A 25504-nucleotide genomic window follows, 5' to 3' on the forward strand; every position below is an offset into this window, starting at 1 on the left:
GACAATGACAATTAGCATTAATGTTTTTTTTTCCTATCAATGTACAATCATGGGTTTCCAAACCACTGGAAACATGAGGATCAAGTTAGTGTACAGGGTACTGATGTGTTGATTGTTGTGATAAAATGAGGACTGGCTACTGCACAAACAAACAGAGGTAATAACTGAACTAATGTAGACATGTGTTCACTTGGGTCGATGATATATATTGATTTTCCAGTTCAGAAGAGGAAGTTCCATTATGCCTATTCAGTTTTGTAACCACATACGCTATAATCCTAATGCTGTCCCGTATGGTAGAGCGAGTCATTACTAGAATATATGGACATGCGGTCATGCAAGACCCTCTGCATATAATCCTCCAAATGGCATGCATAGCCTTTATATTTCTTAACCACGACTCGCGTACACGGGCGCCCTCTAGTGGTTATATAATCTGGACTATTGCCCTGTGTCGTGCAGTCAGTGCTAGGCTCCGCGCCCATCGTTGTTGGTGCCAGTTGCACCGTCACTCCGAGGGGACCGTTTGACACCGCGACCTAGGAAGGGGGGCATGCGCTGTTTTCACTAGAGGGGATAGCTGACTGCAACTGGCCAGATGGAGGTAAGGCCTTATTAAATTATTATCTCAGATCCATAGAACCATACATTTAGATTATACGAAGATTTAATGAAGCCATAATGATGGGACTAGTTGTGTTTTGTAGTAGTTATATACGCTATTGTTGCCTTACATTTCTTGCGCTGTTTTCATCAACGGGCAACATCGCTTACTCGGTTAAACCTGACATTCATGTCAGGTAATTGGTCCTATTATTATTTTATTAAATCCCGAAAGTAAAGTGGTTAAAGAAGCGGAAAAGTATGTTATTGGAGTGGGCCTATGATTGATTATTATGAACCGTTTTCTATTTTTATTTTTGTACTTTATATTGATTTGTAACATGATTCTTGATTTACAATCAATAGAAAAGGTGGAGTGAAATTAATTTTTAATTCGATCACATATGTCTTTGGTGAACGCAAGCAGCATCCCTTCACAGTAGAGGGAGTGGTAGCTAACACACACACACACACACACACACACACACACACACACACACACACACACACACACACACACACACACACACACACACACACACACCAAAGGAACTGTATATTTTACATTAAACTCACCTATCCATGCAAATCCATGCAAAAGAGAAACCTGATCATCACGTTATGAAAATCTCCAAACCATTCTGTTTTCACCTTTCATGTTGCAAAGCAAGCCACACCATTGTTTATGTGTCTCATTAGTGTGGTTGCAAAGCAGACCACACTGTTATCATGTTTCTATTGTTACCATATCATTATTGTTTCCTATTTCCTATTATTCCTATACAAAAAAAAAATGTAGGTAGAAAAACCGAACCAATACCATACTTCTCATCAGTGTGGTACACCTCTTCGATCTATTACTTGGTGGGCCCATCAAGGATGTCCCCCTTAAATAATGTGGAAGGTTTTGCGTTCATAAACAAATTACGCCACAGTGTAAAAGGCCGCTGTTGCATGTGTCAATCCCTATTGACTTCCAACTTTTTATAATGGAAGTCAATAGGGGAAAAAACCTGACTTAAACCGTTCCGAAGGTGAAAAAGTTGTAAAAGTTGGTACACGTAATCACGTATAGAAACAGCGCATCAGCAGGTCTCCAAAAAGTAAAGTACCGTTCTGCCGACAGGGGGCGCTATAACCAGCAATCGAACACAATCAATTACCCCCCTTTTTCGATCAATGACCAGTCCGCTTCAGTGGCACAGGCACTGGACTTCTGTGCGCGTTCATTAGCCTTGCTAGCATTAGCATTTTGGCATGCTCACGGAATCTTGTGCACAAGAGTTGGCTCATGCAACCAAACGCATTTTCTTCAGAAATGCACGTATGCGGCGATGTCTAATTGAATTTGATAATGTTTGATCTAAGACATACCTCTCCCTTTTGAATTCCAAATAAGGGTGATGGTAGACTGTGGACAGCCTTCTATAGGTATTTACATCTATACCTCTTATCCAATTGTATTGTTTATTAACCCTAACCCTATCACACGCATTTATATATAATGACAAGCTGATTAACACACAAATCCTGATTAACCACCCTGTCTATTTACCTAAAAGCTATCGACCAGTTGGTCATGAAGATGCAGTCTGTAAGCACTTGATGAAGGCTATACTAAATTATGTATGTATAATGTGGACATCACATATCCAAACCAATTATTATTGTTGGATCCTAATCGTGTCTATATTGTAAAACTCCCTACTTTTTCTCCCTATTCTCCTAGTCTGCGTGGTTTGTGGCTAGATTCTTCTTAAAGGCTGATTATCTGCTTCCGGTAGAAGCTAAATGCTAATGGAGTTTAAAAGTTTTTTTCACGTCATGCTATCTACACAAACGATATGTCATATGAGAGCTGAGACTCTAGAGTCCAACAATATCAGCCTAGTGGACTACAATAATATTACTGTCTTGACCCAAGTCCTATCCATCTTTGACAAACTACCGGTAGGCCTATACAAGTTGCTGTCATGCCCCCTACATGCGAATGCAAGTAATATACCAGGCCCATCAACTCATTACTTTTAAGCCCTTATTTCACAACAATATGACATTTCTATTATAAAACTCCCTATTAAATTGGTTTAGACTGTATCACTTAAGTTTAGCTAATCTATTAAACTCATTTGGCTAAACATTTGATCTGAAATTAATAACCCAATGGTTATTAATTTTTTAATAAATATCAATGGTGATACCTATAGAATTAAATTACACTTATATTCACAGTTATAGTTACACTTCATTCGAACTCTCAACTTTGTTCAATCTTTATCACGTTAGTTGAGCTATGTGTTTAATTCTTACTCTTTAATTTGCTTCCAACTATTTTACATTATTAAAATGGTTTGTATGTTAATTGTTTACTCCATTAACTTTTTAAACTTTTAAACGTCTGTTCAACTCTTTTCACTTGGCTAAGGCTATTGACCATTTATTTACGTCCTAAACTGTGTAGCTTTATTAAACATATTTTTAACCTCACTTAACACAGCAGCACTCTTGCACATTTTCTGCAGGAAATGCATTTAGTTGTTCCTTCCGTTTGAGACATCTGGAAGATGGCTGTGTGTCTGTGAGTGGGGGGGGTGGTGTGTGGGTTTGTGTGTGAGTGAGTCTGGACCAGGTGTTCATTGTTGATCACCTGACATACTCCAGTCCTTTCATGCTTTTTGGTATATCAGGGGAGCATTTCAATGATACCACCTCAACCAATCCCTTTATGTCTACATAGACAACTAAGATGTTTGGTTCAGTTTTCTTTGGGTTCCCAGACGGAGATGTACGGGTCGCTGAAGGGGCTGTCCGGTGGGGGTCCTCCTCGTCAGCCCTCGGCCACGGTGAAGACGAGGCGGAGGAAGCGGTGGGGGGGTTTGAGGCAGAAGTGGAAGATGCTTGGCCTGTTTCCCATCGACCCCGAGCACGAGTTCCACGGCCTCACATGCATGATGAAGGACGGTCTGGCCGCCGCCATCCAGAGCACCGTCGACACCCCGCCTACGGTGAGTCGCGGCCCGTCCGTCCGTCGCCAGTCGTGTTCACCCCTCAAAGCCGCTGGAGGTATAGAAATCGAGGGTTAGCGAGATGGAGAGAGAGAGTAGAATAGAACAGACCAGACAAGAGCAAGAATTTGACATATTTTGAGGCTAAGTAACCCTCAAAATTTGTCCCCTCTCTCCCTGCTCCCTGCTCTCCATACAATTCTCCACCATAGAGTAGTGTTGCATTCATGCACCTGTGATTGACAGCCGCGATGGGTTCCCCGAACCAATCAGGGTTGATATGCACTGATTGGTCAGAAATCAGCCGGGGGTGGTCTACAGCTGAATTAGCTCCTACAGAGGCCAGTCAACTGGAAACTGATATTCTCACAGAGCCTTTCATTCATTCTAGCTGATGGATGGCTTTGGTATTTCTGACAATTGACACCTTTAGCGACATACTGCTTGTTTTCTTTATATTATATATATTTATTATTTTTATTATATGTTCACATCACAATTGTCAATATAAAGGTATCTCACCCCACACAACATTGATGAATATATAATTTAATTTAAACTGCTACACATTGCAATCATAGCAATTCCCTTTATATGGGAGATGTAGATAAAATAGGCTTTTATTGATTGGCCTTAGTAGGGCTCTTTTATTGTAGAGCCCTACTAAGTAAAAACAAAATGGAGAAATGCTTCCTTAAACGCCGAGCGTGGATAACTGCGAGCCCTGCCATTGGTGTGGTGGTGAATGAGGAGTCACAAGGTAGTTGTACACACCGCCATGTGGGAATGCTAATCCCCACAGTCTGCTGCCTCAGCAGGTCAATGCATCACTGTGCGTCTGTGTTGTCGTCCTGCTAAAACACACACACACACACACACACACACACACACACACACACACACACACACACACACACACACACACACACACACACACACACACACACACACACACACACACACACACACAGGATTTTGTGACATATTTAAGTTTAAACTAACTACTAAAGAAAGAATGTTTTGTTGCATCGCTAGGAGGGGCTGTACCAACCGAAGTGGGGCTTGCTTATTCACATTTTCTGTATTTCAGAATATTACAAGCGATGAAGATTTCAAAATGAAAGACACTCAAATCCATAAGGTAGGTCGCGGTGCTTTTTATATAAATACAATTCTGAACCGCTAAATCCCCTTTTCTGTTCTATACCCGGCATGTTGGTCAACCTAATATTTCGCCTGCCTTCACGTTTAGGGTTTTACGCTCCAAACGTACGCGGGCCACGTGTTTGCCAGCTTCCGGAGCGCGCTGGGAATGTCGGAGAGGGAATACCAGCTGTCTCTGTGCTCGGCCAGCAGCTACCTGCAGTTCATCAGTAACTCCAAGAGCAAGGCCGACTTCTTCCTCACGTGGGTCACCACGGATGATGTGACACACACACACACACACACACACACGCATACCCACGTGTCTACTCTGCACACACACACACACACACAGACGCACCCACACAGTCATGCTGATGATTTCACAGAGGAAGTAAGGCAAGAATAGGAGCTGGCCATTCAAGTCAAATTCAGTCAAGCATAGAAGCGATACCTTGCTTTGGACAGCGACACACACAGACAGACACATGGCCACGCCGATGACGTCATAGAGGAAGTTAGTCAAGTATAGGACCTGGCCATTCATAGTCAAACTAAGTTGAGTATATGAGCTTTACCATGCTGTTGACACGACAGTTATGTTAAATGAACATGTAATTATGAAGATGCAAATGTTATTGACTTGGATGATTCTGGTGATTTGTCTTTACCTTTTTAGAAATGATAAACGATTTTTTTTGAAGACCCAAAACAAGAGGGAGATACGGTTTCTTCTGGACAACCTGAAGATCTACATGGAGCACCTGAGAAAATATCCCCACTCACTGCTGGTCAAGTTCCTCGGTAGAACATCCATCCATCCATCCATCCATCCATCCATCCATCCATCCATCCATCCATCCATGTGAAACGTTTGTTATCACACCTTTATGTGAATAAGAAACTGAATAGTAATTCTTTCTCTTGAAGGCGTTCACAAGATCAAAATTCCACACCAAAAAGAGGTAATTCACACTTTTATGAACTGCAGCACTTTTGATCAAGAGATGTTTTCCTGTTTAAGTAAAAATAAATTCCTCTCTTTTCCTTCCTAGAAATACTTTATCGTCATGCAAAGTGTTTTCTATCCAGACGACCGAATCATTGCAAGGTGAGACTTTGTTACGCATCACATATCGCACGATGATAGACAATATTAACCGCTGGTTCTGTACTACATAAAGTGGAAAAGACAATGTTCTATAAACATTAGACTCTTGACAAGGAACCCTAACTACCAAGATTATATGATATATATATCAGCAAAAAGCCTGTTGATATACATCCGTTATGGTTAGGTGTCCTGCTCTTTTTGTAGAGGAATCCTCAAGTAACCTTTATTTTAACTCGACCACACAACTCAGCAACGTGAAATCAGCACTGCATTCTATTGAATTTGTCTGAATGTACAGCAGAAGAGGATAATATCTGGAGGGTGGAAGCATTTGACAGTGCCATCTGGTGGTAATCGATAACCGGCCTTCTATACTCAAGGGTGCAATTCATTATTGATACCTGAAACATTTCCAAAATATCTAAGAAATGATGCAATGTGTTGTTTGTTTCCTTTGTTTATGTTTTTTGGTGCTAAATCTTGTAACGCGAGAGAGCGCAGAAAACGGAGCAAGAGGAAGACTTTGAAAAAGAATCAACCAAAATAGCATTTAGAAACATTGCAAAGTGTTTACGCAACTGTGATCAACAGCCAGGATGGAATCCCCCCAAACCAATCAGGGAAGGGATGCCCCGATTGGCCAGACGTGGTCTTTTAAAATGTAAACGGTGTGCTAAAGAGGCAGGTGCACTCAACTCGTTATTCTCAGCATTTCACCCGCTAACAGCTTTGCCGGTGGCGTTGGCACTCCCAACACATGACCCTTGATTCCGAGCTGTTGAAACCTTGCGTGCAGCCCCCCCTTCTGATGGAGTGTGTTGGGCTGGGGTCAGGTACGACATCAAGGGGTGTGAGGTGAGCCGCTGGACGGACCCGTCTCCTGAGGACCACCAGGTCATCGCCGTCCTCAAAGACCTCAACTTCCGGGACCAGTACATCGAACTGGGTAAGGAAATGAGACGCTGGGTTCCCCTGTCCACGTCTTTTAAGTGTCAAAGGCCCACTTTAACCCAAGGGTCATTCTGGACAATGACATTCTTGTGACAAGACTGCGGCTAGCAAAACGAGGGCGAGCTATGCAGTCATATGATATAATCGTCATGCACGTTATTAATGATGCTGAGGAGTGCTTAGAGATGGCCTGGGATGGCGGGACTTGAACCCGGTGCCCTTTTTATTAGGAGCATATTTTCAAGCATCTTGCTCAAGGGCACACAGGATGAGCGGCTCGAACACAAGACACTTCTTCCTAACGTGTGTGTTTGTGTGCGTTTCTGACGTGCTCGCAGACCAGCAGCGGGCCTGGCTCCTGTGCCAGATGGAGATCGACACCCACTTCCTGCGGCAGCTCAACGTGCTGGACTACAGCCTCCTGCTGGCCCACCAGCCGCTGCACCAGGACGAGCGGCCTCGCGGCTCCTTCGGCTCCCTCATCATCAGGGCCAAGAGGTACGCCCGTCGTCCACGCCTGGGCTCCCCACCGACCGGGGGCCAGGGGCTGGCTGACGCCCTAAGATACTTAAGACTCATTCTAAAGGCCAGTGATCGCATAGGCTGCCTTATTGCACCCCGATTGAGTCTTGAGCACATTGTTTGTTGTTATAGTTATTGTTTTTTTTGTGGGCAATCGGTCAGCCTTGCTAACGCAAGCGAACGCTATCTTTCTATCTAGCGTAAAGAACTGTCTGTTGCAAGTACATTTTGGTGGCATGACGCCGGTTGATTCTAACATTTAGTTCGCGAGGACACTAAATATTCGCATCCTCGGGCCTAGTAGAGAGGGTAGAGAGTAGGAGACCGTAGAGAGACCGGTGTGTGCAGCATCTCTCTAATGTGCCACAAGTCATTGGCGCTAACCTTCCGGTCTCCTATGTACTCGCACGAGAGTAAGCGTGGCTTTAGTCCCATCCGTCTTCTTAGGCCTGCATGCCTGTCACTTGTCATCACTCGTGCTCTTGAATCCTCCCGTCCGGTGGCGCACTGTGCTGCTGGAACACATTCAGCGAGCCACACGTCTCCTCCCGTCCCCGTAGGTCCGTGACGCCGGGCTCCAGCCCCTTGCACCCCGGCCCAGCCCCGGGGGTCCCCGGGGCGGTCCTGGAGGACGCCCCCGCCAACTCCCCGCCCTCCTCCTCCTCCTCCTCCGAGACGGACGGCTACCACGTCAGGAAGTGGGCGGCGGGGGGACGCGGCCGCCCGCGCTCCCGGGCCAGCGACTCTGGGGAGGGGGGCCGGGGTGGCGGCGGCGGGGGGGGGGACTCGACGGAGATGGACGAGTACCTGGCGCACAACCGCCGGCTGCTGCCCAACTTCAAGAACCCGCTGCACGTGATCGACGGGCCCGAGCAGCGCTACTTCGTGGGCATCATCGACATCTTCACGGTGTACGGCCTGCGCAAGCGGCTGGAGCACTGGTGGAAGCGGCTGCGCTACCCCGGGCGCAGCTTCTCCACCGTCAGCCCGCCGGCGTACCGCGCCCGCCTGTGTGACTGGGTCAAGGAGCACAGCAGGTAGAAGGGCGTGGATGTGGACCTCCACCTCGGGGAACCCTGATGATAACCAATAAAAGGGGGCGTATTATGTCACCAGGTGTGAGTGTGATTGGCCGTCACAAGCCGTTTTCTGAAAATCTGCCTTTTTCGGACATCACATGCGGGCGTGTCCACCTAGAGGTATGACGCGATAGATCCACTGTCCACTACCCAGTCCACTGGGTAGGCTGGTAGACTGATCTATCCAGCGCACAGCTAGGTGGACACGCCCGCATGTGATGTCAGAAGAGGTGGAATTTCAAAACGGCTTGGAATGGCCAATCACACTCACACCTGGGGGTATAAGGTCACCTTTAACAGTATGACGGTGTACACACACTTGATAGTTGCAGAGCTCATATTTGGTCGTCGATGTATTGTGCCTTTCTTCTCCCTCGCCTTAGCCAGCTTTTACTGCAATCTGATCGCAAAACACGGTGCGAATGTACATACATGGAGAAACAGACGAGAAGGAGTAACCGTTTGATGCATGTTAAAGTGCTAGTTGGTATCGGATAATGTCAGCTTGTTTACTTGTGAGCTTGTTCCCAAAGTTAGCTCAGACTAAAGAGTTTTGCAGCCGAGGCCTAAGGGGTGTTGGCTTTTTGGTTTCACGTTAAACCTTTTTGCAACTGAAGGTTGATTTCACCACCTTTTGGTTGTGACTCGATAGCCAGTCAAAGCATTGGATCTTAAAAACATGTCTGTTCTGAAAACGTTGCTGATACATTGTTTACATGAGGGGACTGCAAACCGGCATCTCATATCAAGGGTTACTCTTAAGTGTTACATGCAAAGACGTTTGACTCGTGTATATGAAGACTTCAGAATCTGTATAGGCCTATACATTTTCTAATCAGGTGTCAAAATGTTTTGCCTTTTATTTCCAGACGGATGCATCTTTTTACTAGTACAAAAAAAAAGAGCCAGATTAAAAGGACTATGCTTACTGAATGACCTACATCTGCGTTGGCCATTTGTTTACTTTGATTCGGTGCAATGTCATCCACACACTTTAAAGGAAAGTCTGTTAAAGGGTTAAGGATGTCATGACAGGTAATGAGGATTGTTGGTTTAAAATAGAGCTGTTATGCAATGTAGGGCCATCTATATAGATATCTATAGATGTATAGATAGATGTATAGAATCTCTAGTGGTCAAAGTAAGCCTGCATGTAATGTTCTAGAAGCTCTTAAGTTAAATGGTGAAAATCTCATCTGAACAATGTGAACAAAGCCAAGAGATCCTGTTGAGTGGAGTGGACAGTGGGGTCATTTCACCAAAAGCCAAGGTGTGGCCACGGGCATCCACAGACATAAACATCTGTAGCACACCATTTACATTTTAACATCAACCACTCTCAAAACCTCTTATGATGCCACATCATTACCAACAAAACATCTCATGATGCTTTCAGATGTACCAGCCCTACTGACGCCCCTGAATGGGAACCACAAATACCCGTTGTCAGCAGATTTTTTAACTATGCGGTTTTTGCCTCCATGCACTCAGTTGAAGAAAATTCAAACCAGAACTCACTGTGCAATATCACACATGCATTTTTATTGCACATCAAACCAGAGAGAATATGCAGTGCCTTCCAGTAAAACCACCATTTGGAGATATTTGATTCTTTCTAAACTCAAACATTTTCTGATCAAGTTCAAATACCTGCTGTGAAACACATTTAAAAAGGCAACAGACATAATGCGCACATCGAGTTAACTTAGGCTTGAAGGACATCACAAGGAAGAGCAGGCAGATAGTTAACGCACACACACACACACACACACACACACAAACACACAGGACAACAGATAATGACTTAGGATAAAATAAATAAAAATGGCTATTCCTTTTTACGATTGTAATAAGGAATCTCCGCATACAAGAGACTTTAAGAACAGTAAACTCAATTTTGAATGTTGACCAAAAGGGAACAAAAACTTTGAAGTACAGTTCCAGTATTTCAAAAACATTAACCACTTAAATTAAAAAAACAAAACCTTGGGCAACAACCTCAAGTTCAAGGTATTGTGCAAAAACAAAACACATGTTTCCCATCTCCTGCTCTCCTTTTCTCACACACTTGCCTCTCACATGATAACCTCATGAAATACATATTCAACATAAATAAGACATTCAACTTAAACTTTAAAGTAGTGCACTACAATGTCCGAAGCGCTTGCGTTCAAATGACACACTTATTATCGTACGCCGTTAACCTTTCTTAAAACGTCAACCGCACAGCGAAACCAAATGCAACGCCAAGTCTACAATGCGGTGATAGCAAACCTTCAGATGCCAAACCCGGTTATGATAACCAATGCCGTTCATCTCTCACTGGTCTTTCTGCTAAAAGCAGAAACTCTTGGGCATCCTCTTAGAAATCCTCCAGAAATAAAGACGCGTGTTATGGAGACAGAATGGGAGAGAAACACAAACATGCCACATAGACTACAAGGCAACTTCACGCATTATGCCATTATATATTAGTCAAATTGATATTGCCGCTATTTTCAATATATAATTTATTCATAGGTCATATTTGTTTGCCAGCCTTATCTTTGCCATTCAGTTAATGTCTACACTAAATCAGATTAGACATAATAATAACACCTTAATAATATCCTTCCAATATGTTATAAATAATATATTAACTATTGTAACTTTTGTTTATGATCAAATGTTAACAGATTTATATTTTAAAGTCTAAGAATATAGCCAATAGAGTCTCCATTAGTCAAACAGTTCCTCTTGACTGAAGCCAGCAATCATCCCACCCCCCCCCCCCTCTCCCTCCCAATCATCTCCCTCCCCACTCCCTCCTTGTGCAATCACTAAAGGCTCGTGTAGTGTTTTGAACCCATCTGTAACATGTTGACAGCACTAATTCTGATCCGGACCAATCCTCTATCGTTAAATGTGTTTTAAAAGAAAAACCTTTGGGGTGCTTCAGCCCTTGGTGACGTTTTGATTCGTACTTTGGTCGAACGTCAGAGACGCAACAAAATAGAACACTAAAGAACTGTAACATTGACAAACATCTGTCTGCCCGGAGTGTATCGGGAAACGCTCGAAGGCTGTTCAAATTGGTTTTAAAAAATAATCCAGCATGTAATTACTGTTATTTCCTGTGATTTTCATTGGATTATATGTAATTTTAGAAAATATGGAAATTATTGTGAACACAATACAGCTTCTAGGCAAATATTTGATATTTCTAATGTCTATCTAGAATACATAAATATATAACCGATGAAATGTCAAAGGCTGGTTCTTTATGTATTATATGTTCTTTATTCTAAATTCAATATTCTATATGTTATTCTCATCAGGCTTTAATTCCTATTTAACCTGTAGTTTACACCAAACTGCCAACACTATCACCAATCCAATGATCCACTAACACAATCTACACCGACGAGAAACGTTCATTTACATTTACCGACCCAAATCTCACCGTGACTTGTTTCTAACGTCACACACACTTTACTAGACATGAGAAGTCTATTTGAACCAATTTAATTAACCTTTCCTTCAACTTTGACTAAACCTTGGTGTGCATGATGCACACTATTTAGCAACAGGTAGACGTTTATACACGCGTGTGTGTGTGTGTGTGTATGCATGTGTGTGTATGCATGTGTGTTTGTATGTGTGTGTGCGTGTATGTCTGCATGTGCATGTGCGTGCACGTGTGCATGTGCGTGAGGGCGTGTCCATTAGCTCAGCAACTCCAGGTAGGTGACCGGGACTTTGCCCTTCTGGTTCCCCTTCTCGCCGACCAGCCAATCAGGATCCATGCCGGGTACCGTGTACACAGTGATCACCTGCGCAGAAATGAAAACGATTAATAAAAAAAATCAAAGAACGCTAGTGAATGAATAAATGCAAATTGAGAAAAGATTGCGCACACAGAACATCTTTGACAGTTGAACACCAGCTTCATACTACATTGTGAGAAATGTAGCAAGGTGCATACAAGACAGGATTACGCCTGACTCATCTAAAGGAACTTGCAGCCACAAAGGTTCAGACTATAACGGCACTAAAGCCGTACTGATGGCCAAAGCGATGTCATCGTTTGTCTAGAAGGCACCATACTGCGCTGTAGCATAGTTGTGGCATTTCAGAAATTGTTGCAGGGTTTAGGAAACACTTTGACGCAAGATACCTACGGTCACTGCTTGCACAACCGCTAATAACACATACGAGATTTTTGGTTGCAGCTACAGCAATTTCCTGGAATGTTTTCTTTAGACAAAAGGTGTCGGTACCACTTTAGAATAACTCATTAATGAGCAAGGGAAAAGTATTTATAAAAAAGTATTAATCAATCAGTAAGCATTTTGGGCATTAGGCAATGCGTTTAATCAGAAATATACTGGAATAAGCTGCAACTTTAGCTTAATTGCTGAAAAATGTTTGTCAACAGCTTATTTACAACATCTTAAATGCACGTTAATCAAATATTTCTAATAATGAACCAATTCATTTCAAACATCTGTAATGTTATAAGTAATACAAAATGTCTCAGTAATTCACCATTCACAAACTAATTGTGAATGGCTCATTAATGACTTGAGAAGCCAGTCTACAGTGTTAGCAGAGCATCCGCCTAATGACTCCATTAGCCCTGTTCCATCTTATTACGCGCGCTTGATGAACCGGTTCCATTGTAAGCAATGATGTGTCATCATGGGGTTGTGTGTGTGTGTGGGGGGGGGGGGACATCTTTCAGTGCCAGGCGGGAACAGACTTCTCGCAATCCAAATCAACTTATTTTGAGTCAAATATCTCTGGTTCAAAACGGGCCCCCACCGGGCCGCGTTGGTGGGAAGAGGGCTCCGTGTTAACCGTGCGGTGTCAGGGAGGGCGCGGCCGTACCTCGTCGGCCAGGAGGGATAGCTCGCTGGAGTCGTGGGCGTCGTAGTCGTACAGCACCCGGGCCTTCCTGGTGCCCGTGGCCGGCAGGATCATGTCCTCGATGGCCACGCTGTCGGGCCGGGGGGGCGCCGCGGAGGCGGACGCGGCAGAGGAGGAGGGGGCAGCCGTGGCAGACGTCCTGGGGGGGTCGAGAGGGGGGGGGGGGTGAGGAGGAAGAGGTCACTCATTACATTATACTACATTGATTGAGCCGACGCCGTTGTTCGAAGTGGGTCACAGTGGAGTTCAGCAATAGAGATGTACCCCCAAAAATGTGCAACAATGAAAAGGAGCAAAGAAGCTGCTTTTAAACGGTTTAATATAGAAACGAGAGATTGACGGATAGATGGAGACATTAATAGATAGAAAGAATTGATGCATCTATTATACTTTTCTTATTTTTATGCCATTACTCCTCAGCGCCACTGTCAAGAGCCATCGGCAATCGGCATCGAGTCAAATAAAAAGTGTACGGCTTTTGTCGTCTCGGGGACGCTGCCATATCAATCAATAGACCATTTGGACTATTCGTCTCTAGACCAATGAAAAAAAAAAAATGAAAAGCTTAAATTGAACGATTGTCCCTAAACATCATGGACTCTTGATAGACTAGCAAAAATGAAAACAGATCCAGGGTAGCAGGTGAACAGTTAGAGAGGAAACAAAGCCTGCGTCGTCTGTGGCCTCAACATCACATTGATGGCTGGTTTCTCTTTCTAACAGCGGGGGCCTTGCACTTTTTCATTTTCCCCATCATCTTATGTAGAAGAAAAACTACTTCAAAAGCCCTTTTGGGCGAACTATATTAATGGGAGGTTGACTCTGGGGAAAGGACACAGAGTAAATAAAGCAGATGGGAGAATTTCTTGAGGGTACGCCAAACATTCAGAGGAATGGAAGGCAGTGGACGGCAGACTGTAACCGCAAGCAGTTGAGACGCATCAATGCACAGATGGACGGGCATTCACTTAAAACCCACCATCGCTTAAAACACTTCTAGTGCCTTTCGCCTCCTTGGGGGAGTTGAGCTTTGAGTGGCTCAAGCACAAAGAGAACGTTGCCCTGTCAGTGAATCTAAATGTAATCCGTGTATTGTAACTAAGCAGCCGTAGTTCTAATAGTCTGACGTCCGGCCGTCCATCGAGCAGTGAATACTGACCCGTTGAGCTCCTTCTGAAGCTCCAGCATGAACTGATGACACTGGGCGTAGTATTTGGCCTGCGCTTCGGCGAACTCGTGCAGACAACGCAAGTGGTTCAACTGGGAAGAGAGAGAGAGAGACAGAGAGGAAATGATTGATTTCATTAGACGGTGACAAATAGGAATTCATAAATGCTTTTAAACTTGAAATGAGGAAAAGAGTTGGGACTTCCCGCCAAATAGATTAAACAAGATATCAAGGATTAAGCATCTTGCCGACATCTATGCAGTGAAAGGCAACGTGAACATTGTGTGTGACTGGTCAGAAGTTATTTGTGGAATTATGATTTCCTGTCTCCATGGAGACCCCACCGGTCTTGACTAACGGATCATTGATCAAACTGAAACCGCATTGAGTATGAAGAATAAAACATTTGTCTTTGTCTCGTCCAGCCAATTTGATTCATTTGGCTGGACGACATTTCGTGGGTCGCTGGGGACTCACGTGTGTGCTGCTGATGCCCTCCAGCAGTAGTCTGGTGACCTCCGCCTGACGGTCAAACTCCGTCTGGGCAACACGGAGCTCATGCTCCGCCTGGAGGGAGGAGGGAGGAAAGGAGAGAGGAGAGAGGAGGGAGGAGAGAGGAGGGAGGAGAGAGGAGAAGGAGAGGAGGAGAGGAGAGGAGAGAAGAGGGAGGAGGAGGGAGGAAAGGGGAGAGAAGAGGGAGGAGGAGGGAGGAAAGGAGAGAGAAGGGGAGGAGAGAGGAGAGAAGAGGAGGGAGGAGAGAGGAGAGAGGAGAGAGGAGAGAGGAGGAGAGAAGAGGAGAGGAGAGAGGAGGAGGGAGGAAAGTAGAGGAGGAAAGGGGAGAGGAGAAGGAGAGGGGAGAGGAGAAGGAGAGGAGAGAGGAGAGGATGAGGGAGGAAAGGAGAGGAGGGAGGAGAGAGGAGAGGAGGAGGAAAGGAGAGGAGAGGAGGAAAAACAGAAGTAAATAAGGAAGAAGGAAAGAAGGAGAGCAGGGAAGAAGGAAAGACCGCAGGAAAGAAGGAAAGACAGCAGGAGAGAAGGAAAGACAGCAGGAAAGACGGAAGAAAATAAGGAAAAAAATTAAAAGGGAGAAATGGAGGAAGATTACAACACTCAAGAAGATAATTAATAACGGGGATGTGCGGTGAACCTTTTTGCCAAAACTCCAATGGATGAGACATCCCCTAACCTAGAAGACCGTAGCATGTGTAGTATACTTACTTTGTCCACCTCCTCACTTAGCAGCTAAGAGATGCAGTGGGGAAAACAGAAAAATATATAAAGTCAGGATCTAGTCTCACATGAATCCAGCTCATTCTATCTATGTACTCTAGAGCTAAACACGCTAATCACACGACAAAACGATGAGATGTCACCATTTCCACACAGGGTTTCTAGGCACACAACATGAATGATGGATTTAAGGCAGTAGGACAATATCTTAGATAGCCATGATAGCTGATCAGCTAACATGCCAAGCATTGTGTCGTAGCGTAGCCCATGCTAAATTGCCACAGTGATTCGCTAACCGATTTCTTTGTTCATTCATCTTAGTATCAATTAATTCCTCTTCAAATGTATAAAAGTTCAGAACTTTTGATTTAATGGAATCTTTCAATCCAAGAAGAAATTTTAAACTGATAATATAAAAAGGAGAATTCTGATGCACATTTGTGATGCACCTGTAGATGGGGGTAGAAAGTAAGGAGTGAAATCTATGCATCAATGCATAATGCAAACCCTACTGAAAGTTATACAAAGGTCAGGTAGCCAGTCATGACACGTTTTTTTTTAAGCAGTTGCAAAAAAGGTGTACCTTTACCAAATTTCTATTTATTTGTATTGAAATAGTAAATGTTGTTAGTTTAACGCTTACTAAATTACATGACCATAGATTCTCTTACTTCTGCCTTTAATGTTAATTCAATTTTCTCTTATCGCACACACGCACACAGGCGTTCATGCGCACACACAAGCACACACACACACACACACACACACGCACACGCACACGCACACACACACACGCACACGCACACACACACGCCGGAGGGAACAAAACAGGGAGCTAGGAGCTATGGCGGTTCATTGTTTGCCATCACAAAGGCGGACAACCTTCTCGATCTCCGAAACACTGGAGTCAGCAAAATCCCAACCCTCCTTGCTCTGCAGCTGTGAGCAAGGCACGGGGCCCGCGGGAAGGAAGCAACACGGCACAGTTACACAAGGGGACCCGGACCCCGCATTGCTCCATCAACTAAAGCGCTCTCACTTTCTGATCACGAGTGAGAATTCATTTATGACCAGCATACCTTCATCAGTGCTGGTATTGACCTTTTTTGTTATTTTACCAACGCTGACTTTTCACATTTCCAGTAAGTCACACGTGCAGTGAGCCCTAACCCTAACCCTATTGACGTGTGATCATTCTCATCAAGGTTTATTTTGGGAGGCACCGTCAATTCCCTTTTTTTTGAAAATGGGTGCATGTTTGAAAAGAACAAATCAATTTAAATAGTAACTTATAAAAAGGTGCTTCATCAGTTACAGGAAATTCAAATTATTTTGTTCAAAGTGACAACCAATCCTACTTGTCGACATTCATTTATTTTATTTGGGGCCAAAAATATTCGGTCTTGTTGGTACATTCTGATGCTTGAGCGGTGTGTTTGTCACGCTTACGGGCACAGCGAGAAGAGTGTGTGAGGGAGAACAATCTAGATGTTTGAGAACGCACTAAGAAGTGCCTGCGTGTGTGTCTGCGTGTATCCTTGTGTGTCCGGGTGTGTCCGGGTGTGTGTGTGTGCATGTGTGTGTGTTTTTGTGTCTTACCGCTGATGCGCTGGCAGACAGCACGTAGTTGCGAGGCCTCGTCTCCTGAAAATCTGGAGCAGTCTGACAACACGAAAGCACAGGAGTGAGTATACATCATCATCACCAATACACTCCAACAATCTAGACAGCCAAATATAGTGGTGACAACGAGATTCAAAATATGGTTTAAAAATTAGGCCCGAGGGAGATTATTTCCGTGACAAATGATGAACAAGGATGAACAAGGACAGAAGGAGAAAACAATAAAATACATACAAATAAGAAAAAGAAAAAAGACAAAAATCCGATGGGGCATTGGAAATCGAAGTATGAAGGAGTATACAAGCATGATTATCGGCTGCACACGTGCACACAATTTCTGCTCCTACAACCTGCTTCTCAGTGGATTGGTTTCACAAGGCAAGATGACACAGTTTGCAGGAACATGTCTTCCACTCAATATATATTTAAAAACCTCACCGCAGCTTTGGCCTCGGCCTGCTTGGACTTCTTCACCCTGGCTTTACAGATGTCCAGGTCCAGCCTTCGGTTCTCCAGTAGCCGCTTCTCTTTCTGACGAATACAAGCACATCACAGTCAGGGTGTGTGTCGATTATAACCGCTGAACGTACAGCATACAAACTGTGGGCCCCATGTAATCATAATCCATCATTCACAAAACAAGGAAACAGGCGCTGCTATTGGCCAAAAGGTAAACATGCTACAGATCATTAAAAAAAATGTTGTGCATAAATTGTAGTTTGATAGAAAGTAGTTTTTTTGCATAAAATAATTATAATAATAAACGTGTATAACAACTGTTCTGTTAATTATATTTAATATATATATATTTAATTATATTATACCAATAAAGGCATGGGCTGATATAATGCCAGTATAATGAATGTGTTTAATTGCAGCAAATCCCTCATTTTCAGAACCTCTATAGTACTTAATGTTGGCCTTCTGTTCATTTCAGTGGGTCGCCAGTGAATTAGACAGAAGGGGGCCAGCCTAGCAGTGCTTACTGCTATGGTCTTCCAGTCCCCTTCCAGGAAGTTGCGTAGCGGTGTGAGGAAGTTCATGGAGGAGGTGAGCAGGAACTCCCTCTCTGCCCCCCCCAGTCTCCTCTGGTACTCCCCCACGGTGCTGAGGGTGCTGCCTGCAGACAAACAGAGTTGAGAGTTGTGCGTCAAAGTAAATTTCATATGGACAGATTAAGTTGAGTGATTTATTCATCCAAGGTATGAATAAATACCTGGGACACACACACACACACACACACACACACACACACACACACACACACACACACACACACACACACACACACACACACACACACACACACACACACACACACACACACACACACACACACACACACACACACACACACTTTGTGTTGAGAGTTGTGCATCAAAGTTAATTTCCTATGGACTGATTCAGTTTCCGAGTAATTTATAAATCCCGGGGAAATTGTCCCAAAATGACGGATAGAACATTTATCAAATAGACAGAAATAAAACTGAAACACCAAAAACAAATAAAGACATAAACAAAATATGTTATTTTATGCACATAACAATCAGCATAATATGCAACAACTGTACTACTATTCTAATGCTGGGATATTGCACATTAAGGCAAAATAGGAAATGAATGAATTAATATGTAAACTGCACATTGAGTAGGACACACCTGCAGGGGTGGGAACAATTGTGTTTCCCTTCCCAAGTGTGTCTAATGTTGAATGGTTGGAGCGGTCACTTGGACTTCAAAAGTGTGTGTTGAAAGGTAACCTGGGCTCCAGCCTGATGAGGCAGAGCCTGAGACACGGGCTGCACTGACCGTAGGGGGTCTCGGGACCAAAGTCCCGGGAGGCCTCCAGCATGTACTGGCCCAGGAGCTCCCCATTGGTGACCCGGGACGGGACCTTCTTGTCCAGCTTCTCATAGAAGAACTCTTCGATGCGGGCGCCTGTGGACCCCGAGGGGAAGAGATAGAGCCAAGCACAACGTCAATACATGGACAGAACGTCATCGTGGGTGTAAACCAATGGAAGGTGATATTTCATGAAGATAAATTGGATAAGATGTTATCCACTCGAAAATATTAAGCAGAGAGATGCGTGTACATCTGACGACTTGGATGGTTGATAATCAATAGTATGGAACACATTTTGATTGAAAAATAATAAAGATGTTGCATAGCTTATACAATATCACATGGATTTTCTTTTTCTGGGTGGCAGGAGAGCGATTTTATGAAGAAGATCAGTTAAAAGAGAAAACAAAAAGATGAAAAGTCACAATAACAAGTTTGGCCATTGATAGATGCAAACTACTTATATGTTGAAAATAATATTTATAACATCCTAAAAGGTATATGGTGTTACCATCTTTGGGTTTGAGCTCAACATGAGCACACTTGTTTACAGAATTCAAATTCTTAAATTCCCCTCTGTTGACCATTACCCGGCTTCTAGTTGTGATACAAAACAAGGCTTTGGTTTCACTCGGATATCAGGCTTCAATGGAACAGTTAATAATTTATCATTCGTAAGAAAAATAAATTGCCTAATACAAGCAGGTGTGAAATCTATCCATTTGTGAAATCACAAGCTTTGAATCAGACCTACGATGGATAGCACCAGTGAGGTGACATTTACATCAAACATATGGTTGGAGAATTGTGATGTCACAAATGGATGGATATTGAAATCAAGTCGAAAGGCTATTACCTATAATCACAAAACAAGGGCCATTTTAATTCAGACTGATAATTGACTATTGCATTTCACTTCATACACTTGCATTTCTTTAAAATCACATGATGAGACAGCAATTTAAGATATTCTCATTCATCAAAATTCTAGTAGTATACTCACACACACACACACACACACACACTTTAAAGGTAGGGTAGGACATTAGGTTTAGAAGCAATATTTGCTAAAACAAAAGATCTCATAATTTAACCAAAAAACACAGTATCTTTGGCTGTTGCAGGCCTGTCCAATTACACGTCAACACGTCTGTCTATCTACGTGAACTCATTGGGCATGACCGGAGTCTTACCCAATTAGTCTAGGCAGAGCTAGTCACATGCTTTGGGTTAGTGGCTCTGACCAGAGGCCCGAGAGGAGGGAAGGATTTTTTCCGGTTGGGATACTTTTCAAACCTTGGCTGGTTTCTCCAAATTGCCTCCCCTACCTTTAAATTAACTTCACACATATTTGTTTTAAGTTCAATACAGAGTGGGTGATGAATGAAACGGATCCAAGATGGGGCCGTGGACGGCGGTATGGGTGTATTGGTGCGCACGGTGTGGTCTGGTCCACAGCTTATCAGCCCTTTGTGCACACTTTTAGAATCAACAATTATTTTGTGTACATTTGTGTGTTTTTTTTTTTTTTATTACAATTAAGTTTTATTTTGCTTTTTTTCCCTTGCACCAACATACCTAGACAAATTCCTTTTCATGGGTAAATCACAAACCGGTTCTGAAATGTCATGGATAATGACATTCCAATAAAACTCGATGCGCGACCAATTAAAGCTGCAATCAGCGATGACTCACTTTGTATTTGATTCAGACTCAATCAAAACACAACTAGATCAAAACACAGTTGGGAGAGCAGAAATCGCTGAAAGCAGCTTCGACAGACAAGAGGCCATTATGAACATTGTTCTCAATGACGAAAACACACTGATAATTTAACATGTAAACAGGGCCACAGATGATGATCATCATCTTTTTAATAATTATATCCTTCGGATTGTTATATCATATTGCTCTAAGCAATTTCGGGCACACAATCAGTAGTAGACAATTTCATTCACATTGATTTCCACTGGGTGAATGCTAGTCCTGGGACTACAGGAGTTCATTATCTTGTAGTCTGATAATAGTGAACTAGTTTCAGGACTAAAACTCCAACCAGACCAGTCAAAATCACAACTTTTAGAATATGGCCTCATAAGGTCGTCAAACGTTGTTAAAATTGCCAATTTTGGTGTTCAAATCATTCGAATACAACTAAAGAGTTGTGTCATTCAGTGGACTAGTTAAATGTGAATGAACAAGGCGTCTTTTGACATACTATTCTGTGGCTATCAGCAGACTAGAAAAAACAAGGGAGGATAGTGTGAGATGTGGAAGGGCTGTGAGAATATTCCGGCACACTGTCTCCTCACGGAGCTGATAAGACAGGACAAATGAGACACTGACTTACCAGTGTGGTCAACTGGAGCGTGAAGGGTGAAAGAAATCTGGGTTAAACATTACAACAAGGCCATCCAACAGAGACCTCCATGTGACACGTATAGACACATACATATCCTCACCATGTTTGGATTGAAGAGACACTATGTAACTTTGCACACTAGCATCTCATGGTCAGAGTTTGCCTAGCAGCACCAGAGAGCAATGGCTCTTGGGCCAGTGAAATGAAGAACTCCAAAAGCTAACATTTGGTGGGCTTTGCATTATTTTGAAGACATTGTTTTTAACGGAGCAAAATTCTATTGAGCGAGCATGATTTCTTGCAATGGATGGATTGCATTTATTTTATAGAAGTCTGGTGACTGACATACGTTTGACTAAATGCAATCATCTGCAGTGAAAAGTTACATAGTGGACCCTGAAGAGATAGAGTTTAGCATTCAGTGGTTGTTTTATATGTTTGCCAAGAGTCAAGTTTTTGAAGACTTCCTAACCAAATTAAAAAAATTGAAAGGAGGAGAGCTGCTTTATGTGAATGCTAAAAGAAGTAGCACACAAATAGAAGCACCAGGATCGCTACATCTAGCAATTCATTTAAAACGTAATTCCCTTGTAAAGGGATGCATTCATTTCTGAAAGCATGTACATGAGTAAGATAATGAATCCCCTAGGTTTAGCATTGCATCATAAATAATTATTTGTTTTTCGAAAAGTAAAACTTTCAATGCATTTTCCTGCATGAACATTTTATTGCAATTGCAAATCAATATTTCTTTCCCTTGAAGCATGAAACGAAACAGACTTACTCGGATTGGGTTGCAAGAGCACCTCCGTTTGTCTGAAGATCTTCTCGGTCCAGTTCTTGGTGTTGTCTGCGCGGGTGATCAGGTTCTCCAGGTGTGTGTCAAGCTCTGTCTTCTCAGCCTGGCCCAGCTTCTCTTCTGTGAACTGGAAGAAAGAAGACAGACAACGCTCACGTCACACACCTACAGCACAGAGCTTCAAGCTAAAGGGAACGCATTTGAAGAAGTAAGGGATGCACCCAAAATTGCAAACATGTGTTAAAGAATAATAAGGTCACCATAAATCCAGCACAGGCAGCACATTTTCTTTGGGATATATAGTGGGTTATTAATAATAAATGAAGCATCTTTTAGTAGGTGGGATATTAATTTAGGATCTATTAGCAATGGTCAGTTTGCAAATGGTTAAAATGTTTATTCAGTGTATGACCACATGCTCTTACATTCTTATTTATGCATAATTGGCACCCTTCCCTGAGTAGCTAATTGCCGAGGTAGAAAATCTGGATTTTGATTAATATGCATTGAATTGTGCAGCTCTAATACAAGGGCTGTTGTATTGCTCAAGCTATACAATTAAATGAATGACTTGATAAATGGCTAAAGCACTCAACAGACCCGAGGAACAACGAAGGTTTGTAACTGAGTCATTCCTTTGAAATACATGAAGCAAGTCTTTCTAAAACATCTGTAAGCAGATGTGGGTGAGAATTAGTTATTTATTCACATCCCTGCGGCGTGAGACAGATTTAGGAAGGATGATGGTGACCGATACAGTGAAAGGATGCAGCTTGTTTAAATGTCTTTACGGATAGAAGAAGAACCCACAGACGACATAGAATGAGGTCGGTCTAATCTAATCTTTTTATAGGCTGCCTATTTAACTAGCAGGTGTGATGTTGGTTACCCTTTATAACCCTTAGGCTGATCTATCCATCATCTGGGTGTGCTCTTCAAAATGACTGGCTCGTTCAGCAGCATTGAGCCTATTTGCTCGGGGCCAATAGAATATGACAAAGCATTACCCATTATCCCCATCAGCTAGCTACAGCCAACCTACCTGCATTTCCAAAATGTATTATTTAATAGGCCATCTCATGTATAAGATGTTTATTTTGGGGATATTACTCAACAACACTACCCTGTTTAAAGCCTGGTATCAGGTTTGAGATCTGCTAGAAAGTACCACTGAAAGATCAACTAAAGCGTTGTAATTGTATAAAGCAGTGTAAACCAACACCAAGTAGTAGTTTGTACTAGTTGCTTTACAAAAGCTACCTCACAGGGCTCCATTGACACATGATGGCATTTTTTTTTGTAGTGCGACAGAATGCCACATCATCCATGTATTAGGGACGTTGGTCCTTGGATTCAATATGAAACTGGTACCGCACTCATAATCCACCACATCATCGATTACCTGATGTTTATAGCAGACGAGATCCGACTAGTTTTATAAGCATTTTACTCATCAACATTTTATTGACGCACAATAAAGATGCTAGTTAAAAGGACCAATAGAATATCAAACCACACGATAGAAATGTTGAACAGAAGACCCATTCCCGTCAAGAGGGGAAATGCAAAATCATAGACTGCAGAGTTAAAGGCAGTCGTGCAACTTCAGTGGGAGAAAGGAGAGTGGACTGGACCGTCTCCTGGTGACAGTCACATGGTCGATACACTGGACTACAGCCATCAATAATAGATAGGCTTAACAAACCTTTATCGGCTTACGCTGGGGCAAATGTTTTCAACGCACTGGAAATACCCATACTGTTCTACTATTTGCCAAAAACGACATATTTATTTATTTATTAAAGAAGTTACTGTGCAGGCCTACGTCGACCATTACAACCACACATCGCTACCCTGCATCACTATCAATTACCCGAGAATAGGCGTTATAGCCCGGCGTTATGGATGATATGAAAGCCCTACCTGAACGGCTCGGCCGAAAAACACCCCCGCGTCGGACGCCAATTTCTTTACGTTGAAATCCATCGTATCCGCCAAAGCATACGGAGGACCTTCACGGATGTGTTATTGTATCCCCACTGAAGGGAATCCTCTTGAACAGGAAGCGATTGTTGTGGCTAATGTAGGCTCGAAGGCTTTAATCTTAGCCATGGAACTCGGCAATCGACTATCTGCCCTGGCGTTAAAGAGACCGCTGCTACTGCGTCTCAACAACCAAACCCACGGAATCGTGTGTGTGTGTGCGCGCGCGTGTGTATTTGTGTCTCTGTGTGTGTGTGTGTGTGTGTGTGTGTGTGTGTGTGTGTGTGTGTGTGTGTGTGTGTGTGTGTGTGTGTGTGTATGTGTGTGTGTGTGTGTGTGTGTGTGTGTGTGTGTGTGTGTGTTTGTTTACGTGCATGCATGTGGATGTGGTCACGATAAACTCCCACATTCAAGAGTCCATCCAATATAGTCGCAAATAATTTCAGTGTATTTAAAATGTTTTTTACATAGGCCTATATCATGAATTTATGATGACTCATACTTAGATGTCCCATCTTTCTCAACACAGGAACACATCTAGACATTATATTATCGGACTAAATACATTTAGTTTATTTCAGTTATTTTTTACAGTTCTTACTACTATTCAACATGTTAGCAGTTCAACTCAGCTTTCTCACTGTTTGTTAATACCTTCTACAGGCTATGTAAAATGCTAGCTCATGTTCTCAGAACTCAAGTAACCTTGGATAGCACCAAACCTACGTTTAAGAGCTATCCATGGTGCTGAATGGACCCGGCCTATGAAGCCCACCAGCCTCAAGTGTTGGAATTAAATGTTGTTACTGTATATTGAAACAGACATAAAGGCTCAGACTACAAGTACCGTAAGCTATTAGTCCCTGCAGTGTGGATGGTAAAGTTACATTTAGAGCCAAGGAAAATGGAATCCTAAATGGTGGGGCTTTTGGATAGTGTGAATGTGAATGTCTTACAATCAAAGCGATATGAACATAAATACCTGATAAATTGCTAGCACAGAGTTTCTTCATCTCTCTATGCAGAGATATTAAGTATGAACCAAATCATTAGCCAAAAATAACTAAGTATTGAAACCATAAATAAGTGAACCATCCATATAAATACTAGAGCCAAACTTTTGTACAAACTTGCGTTTGTAAGAGCAGGACAGTCATGCATGTGCTTTC

General features: G+C 42.9%; 2 protein-coding genes across 6 annotated transcripts; one reads left to right on the plus strand and one right to left on the minus strand.

Annotated features, from left to right (window-relative positions):
* The first annotated feature begins 4 nt into the window (after positions 1 to 4).
* pip5kl1 (phosphatidylinositol-4-phosphate 5-kinase-like 1) lies at positions 5 to 9583 on the plus strand. Of its 3 annotated transcripts, none has more exons than XM_056588240.1 (10): positions 5 to 604; positions 3381 to 3608; positions 4699 to 4749; positions 4861 to 5015; positions 5431 to 5555; positions 5682 to 5716; positions 5807 to 5862; positions 6699 to 6811; positions 7155 to 7314; positions 7899 to 9583. In XM_056588240.1, the coding sequence occupies exons 1-10, from the start codon at positions 599 to 601 to the stop codon at positions 8377 to 8379; spliced, it is 1410 nt and encodes a 469-aa protein (XP_056444215.1). In that variant the 5' UTR covers positions 5 to 598; the 3' UTR covers positions 8380 to 9583. The 3 variants fall into 3 exon arrangements, with proteins under 3 accessions (XP_056444215.1, XP_056444218.1, XP_056444217.1); XM_056588243.1 differs by lacking the exon at positions 5 to 604 and adding an exon at positions 1787 to 2034 and having other exon boundaries at positions 3363 to 3608; XM_056588242.1 differs by lacking the exon at positions 5 to 604 and adding an exon at positions 1787 to 2034 and having other exon boundaries at positions 7899 to 9581.
* Positions 9584 to 9886: 303 nt separating this feature from the next.
* sh3glb2b (SH3-domain GRB2-like endophilin B2b) lies at positions 9887 to 24478 on the minus strand. 3 transcript variants are annotated; one of them, XM_056588244.1, is made up of 12 exons: positions 24276 to 24478; positions 22338 to 22479; positions 19156 to 19284; positions 18333 to 18466; positions 17785 to 17877; positions 17323 to 17385; positions 16606 to 16662; positions 15712 to 15735; positions 14971 to 15060; positions 14485 to 14585; positions 13287 to 13464; positions 11219 to 12229 (listed from the first exon to the last, which is right to left on the minus strand). In XM_056588244.1, exons 1-12 carry the CDS (start codon positions 24336 to 24338, stop codon positions 12122 to 12124), a joined length of 1182 nt encoding a protein of 393 aa, XP_056444219.1. In that variant the 5' UTR covers positions 24339 to 24478; the 3' UTR covers positions 11219 to 12121. The 3 variants fall into 3 exon arrangements, with proteins under 3 accessions (XP_056444220.1, XP_056444219.1, XP_056444221.1); XM_056588245.1 differs by lacking the exon at positions 16606 to 16662 and having other exon boundaries at positions 9887 to 12229; XM_056588246.1 differs by lacking the exons at positions 15712 to 15735; positions 16606 to 16662.
* Positions 24479 to 25504: the final 1026 nt, after the last annotated feature.

This window comes from Gadus chalcogrammus, chromosome 4 (genome assembly GCF_026213295.1).
Source record: "Gadus chalcogrammus isolate NIFS_2021 chromosome 4, NIFS_Gcha_1.0, whole genome shotgun sequence".
NCBI classification, from domain to species: Eukaryota; Metazoa; Chordata; class Actinopteri; order Gadiformes; family Gadidae; genus Gadus; species Gadus chalcogrammus.